We start from the raw sequence: 6,710 nt of genomic DNA, 5'->3' as shown, positions 1-6,710 counted from the left end.
CCCAAAGAGATTGGGACACAGGAATAATGAACAGCATTTTATTATATACTATGAATCTATGATTCTGACTTGACTGCAACAGTTGCTTGTGTGTTTTGTTGCTTTGATAAAACTCTGCTGCAAAGTGTTGGCTAATGATTATTCAAAACATAGCAATATGAAGTTTAAAAAAGACAAAATACTAAAGATCAAAGCAAAAGACATGCAGATGTTTCTCTTCTTGGACCAATACATTTAGAATGATAACTATGACTATAACTATGATAAAATAGTTGATTTAAGAATGAATGTCTGCAAAAGATTTTTGCTCAGTGACATACAGTGTGCTAACAGCTCAATTCATTTGTAGTTTTGAGAAATTTATAAAAAAAAACATTTCACAGTGTAATCTCAAATTAGGACAACGTTAACTGCCTGATGACTGAAATGCAACAGTCCAATTGCATTCTTTGCTCATATACAGGTTCATTTCTGTATGACAGACAGAATTTGGGTACTGCAAATGCCATTCCAAATGGCAAGTCTAGTGCCTTTATAAAATAAAATCTACAAACAGACAATGTGACAGAAAACACACCTGATCCCTTATTAACTTGTCACACATAGATAAATTAAAATCTTTCTACAACTTTGATGTCACGTCCCTGCTATGATGCAAAATCTTAAGTATAAGAGACGAAAAATAGGTGGTTTGTAAAATTTTGCAAGGCTCTCATTCAGTTCTTCTCATAGCTCGTCCCTTGCTGTGCTGTCCAAAGGCGACTGGAGCACATCGGAGTTCTGAGCCTCGGTGCTGATCTCAGCCTGCTCCCCAGTTTTTCCTGAGCGTGCTCTGTCCCAGTCTGTACGGACCTTGTCATTGTCCCACACTGTGGAGGTCTCAGTGTCGCTGATGTAGCCTTTGTCGCCTGTGTAGTGTGTTGGATACACTAGAAGAGGCTCAGCTGAAAATGCCTTCAGGTCTCTGGTTTCAAACTGTTCCATATAATCAGACCTGTGGAGGAGAAGATAGTGTCAAGAAAAGGAAAAAGGGCCAAACTGCTGAGCAGAAGTGTATGTTGTGTGTGTGTGTGTGTGTGTGTGTGTGTGTGTGTGTGTGTACTTGTACTGGGTAGGGTACACTTACACAGGGTGTTTATTGTACATGATGGGAAGAAACTCATCCACTGGCAAAATCCTCTTTAGTGGTTCTGCTTTCAAAAGCTTCTCTGCACCTTGTAATGATATCATATAGCCTAGTGTCCAATATGAATAGTCTGCTTCCACTATGTTGTGTATATTAGGCACCGCTTTCTCTGGGTGATCCACTTGCATTCTCTTCCGACCAATATAACTGGGAAAAAAGAAATAGAAAAGGAGGATTGAGTAGCAATTGCAAACTTAGGAGAATCAAGGAAGGAACAATCAAAGATTGTGAAGCAAGCACAAACTCACATGAGATCCCAGTCCAGTCCTTCATCCTTCACCTCCCTCATTAAGTTCATCAAGCGCCGTTTGAAGAAGATCTCGAAGCGCAGGTCATCTTCAATCACCAGGGAGGTGTCCAGGCGTCGCTCCACAATCTAAAGCCAGACACAGATTTATCAATCATTCACCCATCTGTCTAGTTCACAAACTTTCACATGCTTGGCTTGTGGGGTTCACCTCTTTCCAGACGTTATAGTGGGAAAGGAAGCATCCCAGCTCTCCCTTTGTCAGTGGGCGACCATGATAGGGGTCACTGTATCCAGGGAGCATGTGGATGCCCATAGCTTGAACTTCACTGATATTCATCGCCCTGAAATAGAGAAGAACAAATGTGACAAAATGGTAAGGAAAAACATGTGATAACTAAGTACTATATAAGTGTAAAGTAACCATTAAATAGAGTGAACTTACTTTCCATCTACAGCTGCAATGACCTTACAAGCAATCTCCTGCTTGTATAACGTCCTCAACATACGTTCTCGGCGGTCAGTTCGCCTCTGCAGGTTTATCATGAACACCTGCACATGGGCAACAGTGGAGCCAGTCAATGTAATTACAGATTTCTAACAACAGAGGGAGGCATTCAGCACAGAAGTGGATAGAGGCCATTTTTGCAGACTCCATCTTCACATCACTCGATACTCACCTCATCAAAGCCCAGTTTGTCAGGTTGTTTTCTAGGAACAGGTATGTATTTGGAAGGCATCACTGGGGGATTTCGCACTACACAGTGAGAGGGAAGATGGATGCAGAAATGGTATAAAATATATAATAAGAAGAAACCCATGCTGATAGTGATCATTAGATAAAGCAGCAGGAAGTAGAATACGGACGTCAAGCTCATGGAAAAAAGGGAATTAGATGCAAAAGTACAGCCCTTAGTCTGAATGCAAGCTACTCACCATTAGCCTCCAGCAGGGAGTGCACAAAACTGTCAACTTCGTCTTGCAAGGTATTGTGGGATCGCAGAGGCACAGGAAAGTAACCATAGGTCTCTTTATTACATACAAACATTTGAACATCTGTAGAGAGCAGAGGATGAAAATGTTTTCTCAATATGAAGTCACACCCATTTAGGTTGAAAAGGTAAAGGACAAATGTGTAGATTTAAGCAGTGAATTGTAAAATACCTGCCATCCGAGCAGAGAAAGCAAACACAATGATGTCATCAAAAGCCCAGCTGTATTCTGGGTGTGGTGGGTGAAAGGCCAGCTGTCTGGACGCCTCTTTCCTGAGGTCTATCAGGAAGGTGGAGTGGACCATGGGAACTGCAAAACAGCCCTTGCGCACCTGCTTTCTCATAGGTATGTAGGCTGGAGTGCGCTTATAGTAACCCTGAAGAAGCCGAGAGGATTTAAGAGCATTCATTAAATCAAACAAACACTTGCCGTACACAAGCAAGTACACACAATCATCAACAAAGTACCTGGGAGGTCATTCCACACCAGAAGTTTGAATACGCTGCACGGGATTCAAGCATTGGAGCTATGACGGTCTTGTTTTCTCTCATGAGCTTCCACAACACATCGGGATTGGTGAGGAGGTTATCACAGTCCACCAACTACACAAGGAGAAGGAGATAAACTGTAAAATATGTTTGTGAATTGTCAAAGAAGTCTATAAGGCACACCATCAATTGACTCAGGAATCTTCAAAATATATACTTACAGGTCACAAGGGCAAATGGGGCACTAACAAACCCGAGAAGAGTTTCCAAAAAATTGTAGCACAAAATAATTGCAATTCTGGATGTACTTTGCTTTAAATTATACCCCACTGAAGCTCGACTATGTGGGCCGTGCTAGGGACTACAAATAGAAATGTGCTTCATTTTAAAATACAGCTCATGTTGAGTCAAGATTTGTGTCAGTGTAAAGGATCCAGATGAACCAGACCAGATCAACTTTAACCACAGGAGACAGAAAAATATAAGCGGGTACATTTTTGACACCCTTCCTGGTGCTTAAATTACCATTGTACTGGTGCTTTGGACTTGACTCTGTACTTATCCTTCTGCTGCTATTATTGAACAATAAAGAACTGGGTAAAAGCATTGGCTCAATGTTTAAAATGGAAAGTTGTTCAGGGTTATTGTGCTCACGTTTGTGCCTGTAAAGAGTAGCTTTGTTGACCTACCATAAAGTAGTCCGCCCACATCTCACGAGCTGACTCCAGTGCTACTTGCCGGAGCTTCATAACATGCTCATAACGGAGGTCTGTCCATTGCTTCGGACCATCTTCACTCGGATAATGCCTACAGGAGACATTTGGATACTAAATCAGACTGATTCGATCGGCTCTGTGAGCAACACAAGATATCACCACTCTAGTAAATAACCAACCTGGGCTCCTCTTTTGGCCTCCACTCCACATAATGGTAAAGGCTCTTCATCTTGACAAGCCAGTCACGCAAAATGGCTGTGGTGTTGTCCTCGTTATGATCAGTTGCTACCCTGTCATTAAACACCAAATGTAAATGATTATAATTAACTTTATTGTCTATTCAACATCAGAGGGGTTAAACATGATCTACAACTGAGTGAAAAACAGTAACATTGGTTGAATGTTGCACTAATAACTGACTGGATCCAAGCTGAGACAAGAGTTGAAAGACGATACCATGACTCAAATAACAATAGCCCAGTGTTCACTTTTAGTAAGCACATTGTCTGCCGCTGTGGGAACTGACACAGATATTAATGATACCATCGCCACTGTGGCTGGGTTAGCTCTGTTGGTAGAGCAGGTGCACGTATATAGAGGTCTACTCCTCGATGCAGTGGCCGTGGGTTCGACTCCGACCTGTGGCCCTTTGCTGCATGTCATTCCCCCTCTCTCTCCCCTTTAATGTCTTCATTTGTCCTGTGAAAATAAAGGCCTAAAAATGCCCCCAAAAAATAATGTTTAAAGAAATTATACCATCGCCACAAAACAAAAACACTGTACACCTAGTTGATATACTAGTTGAATATTTATAGTAGCACATCACAATTTAAGGAATAAGGAATCAAGGAAATAAAATAAGGAAACCGAATTAGATAAACATATCCACAGCATTCCTTCTCTTTAGACATGTGTTGTATTGTAGGCTAACAGGCTTGGCTGCAAAAAGAACATCTGTACTACAGCCGAGTTTGTCTCTTGCTGGGAGGGAAGACAGCCAGGCTGGGTTCTCTTGACAAGATTTCACATGGATCCGTGAGAACACAGCAGCTGGTTGCTAAACCATTTCATCCCTCACTCCTGCTGTCCATCCTTCCAAATTCTCAAAGTTTGAATTACAGTGACTCTTCCGCCTCATGTCCATCTCAAATAAATATTTATTAAAAGCATAGTTTTGAATGATGGTGTATCGTTGCTCTCTTAGAGTAGAAATGCAAGGCTAAATGCAGACACCCACTTAAATTAAACTTTAGCCTAGGCATGCTTACATACAAGCAGCTGCAAAAAGCTTACAGCATGTAGTGTTTACAACATCTCATTTTACAGATGTAGCTTAAAAGTCCCTAAATAAGGGGGGTGAGGGGGATAAACTTCAAGTTAGTGAGTGAAGAGCATATACCTCTCTGAGCCCTCCAGACAGTCATGAAAACTGCTAATAGCTACGAGGGTATAAGCATGGGTGGGCTGTTGGAACATGTAGTTTAGTTATTATGTGAGAAACCTCCCTTTCACCTCCCTCAACTTTGCCTCAGCATGGTAGACAGATGTTTAAATTGTCTATAACATTTATTTGCACTTCCACCAAAAGAATTGCCTTAGAATGTTACTGTGTTAGCCCTGGAAAATGGCAGACAGAAACACATTTAGTGAGACAAAATAGGGCATCATACAACTAGGTTTTAGTCTCCATAACCATGTAGCATGTAGAGGATATTGAAGGTTGTCCTGGCCCTGCACAAAGTGAAATAGGCTAAATTGTACCATGTCATGCTTTTATTACATTAATTACACAAAATGCCCTTAAGAGGGCTAAAACAGAATGCAGTAAAGCTAATGGTTACTATTTTGTTATAGTTAGTGCTGGAAGAGAAGTTATTAATTTTCACTTCCCCTATAGCCAACAAAACTCCACACCATTGGTATTTCCCTAGGGCTAAAGCTTTACAAGATGGAGATCTGTGGGCTATAAAAAGGATCTGCCCCTGACATGATCATGGGTGGGAATCAATCCCACCACTGAATAAAGCCTACATTACACACAGGCCTAACTGGTTGTCAGGAGGTGATATGAGCTACTGGAGATGAAGAACAGAGGTAACCTTGAGTTAAATGTGTGTGTATTAACGGACAGTGCAGACACAACAATAAGTCACTTTGTTAGGATTTGTGTTAAATCATACAGCTCCCCTCGTGGCCAAATCAGTTCCTTCCCCTCCCCTCCACGTATACAGATCAATGCATGCATGGCCCCTCTGATGAGCAGTGACCAGATGTGCTCACCTCTGTCCAACAGTGGCTACCTAACGTTGCTTTAAATGCCCATTCGTGGTATGAAGACGGCGATAGCTCTTCGTTGTTTTCCGGCTTGTTGAGATTTGTTGGACGTTTAACCCGCAACACAACTTGGCTAACATTGATATCATTAACGTTAATAAGTTACCCCATCATTTCCTGCGGGCCCACCCCCATTTTTACTCAGAAGAACTCCCCAAAACTCAGCTGAACGATCAGCAATGCACCGTTTTTTTATGCAAATAGTAACTTTAAGGAAGGGACCTTAGGAAATAAATACAACTTTTTAACCTTAGCTAGAAACATGGACGTTATACTTTTACAATTAACGTTAGCTGCTTAACGTTCCTAGCTTGCGAGAGAACGAACATCCTAGTATCGACTTACCACAAAGCCATACGCTCCTTGGGATAGTTGAGGCGCTCGATAGTACCGAGGAAATACGGCAGAGAGTGCTCGGAGTTTCTGCAGATGAGGGCGACGAGGATCCGGGGAGCGAGGAGCGAAGACTCGGGGCTCCAGCGCTCCTCCGCAAAATATCCCCGAGCAGGAGTACAGGAGAGCAGCAAGAGAAGCAGGGCGGCGGGGAGGCAGGCGAGCCCGTGCATTGCGACAACAAATTAAGAAGAAAAAATTAGGCGATAGTCGTGGCTTGTAGTGAGACTATAGGTTAGTTGCCTCTTCGCTGTGTGCAGCCATCACAGGACAGCTAAAACTGTGCAGTAGCTCCTGACTGACTGCAAAGTTGAGCTTTAAAAGGGATGGTGGGATGTGCAACGACCTTAAAG

General features: G+C 42.3%; 1 protein-coding gene across 3 annotated transcripts; it reads right to left on the bottom strand.

Moving 5' to 3' along the window:
- Positions 1 to 24: 24 nt before the first annotated feature.
- On the bottom strand, positions 25 to 6,695 carry colgalt1a (collagen beta(1-O)galactosyltransferase 1a). 3 transcript variants are annotated; one of them, XM_028598558.1, is made up of 12 exons: positions 6,310 to 6,695; positions 3,810 to 3,920; positions 3,604 to 3,721; positions 2,894 to 3,028; positions 2,598 to 2,802; positions 2,370 to 2,489; positions 2,114 to 2,190; positions 1,879 to 1,985; positions 1,645 to 1,777; positions 1,435 to 1,562; positions 1,127 to 1,333; positions 25 to 994 (listed from the first exon to the last, which is right to left on the bottom strand). In XM_028598558.1, exons 1-12 carry the CDS (start codon positions 6,528 to 6,530, stop codon positions 727 to 729), a joined length of 1,830 nt encoding a protein of 609 aa, XP_028454359.1. In that variant the 5' UTR covers positions 6,531 to 6,695; the 3' UTR covers positions 25 to 726. The 3 variants fall into 3 exon arrangements, with proteins under 3 accessions (XP_028454359.1, XP_028454362.1, XP_028454361.1); XM_028598561.1 differs by lacking the exon at positions 6,310 to 6,695 and adding an exon at positions 5,911 to 6,284; XM_028598560.1 differs by lacking the exon at positions 6,310 to 6,695 and adding an exon at positions 4,157 to 4,268.
- Positions 6,696 to 6,710: the final 15 nt, after the last annotated feature.

The sequence above is a fragment of the Perca flavescens genome, chromosome 15 (genome assembly GCF_004354835.1).
Source record: "Perca flavescens isolate YP-PL-M2 chromosome 15, PFLA_1.0, whole genome shotgun sequence".
Taxonomy (NCBI): domain Eukaryota; kingdom Metazoa; phylum Chordata; class Actinopteri; order Perciformes; family Percidae; genus Perca; species Perca flavescens.
This window is presented reverse-complemented; position numbering and strand designations above follow the sequence as displayed.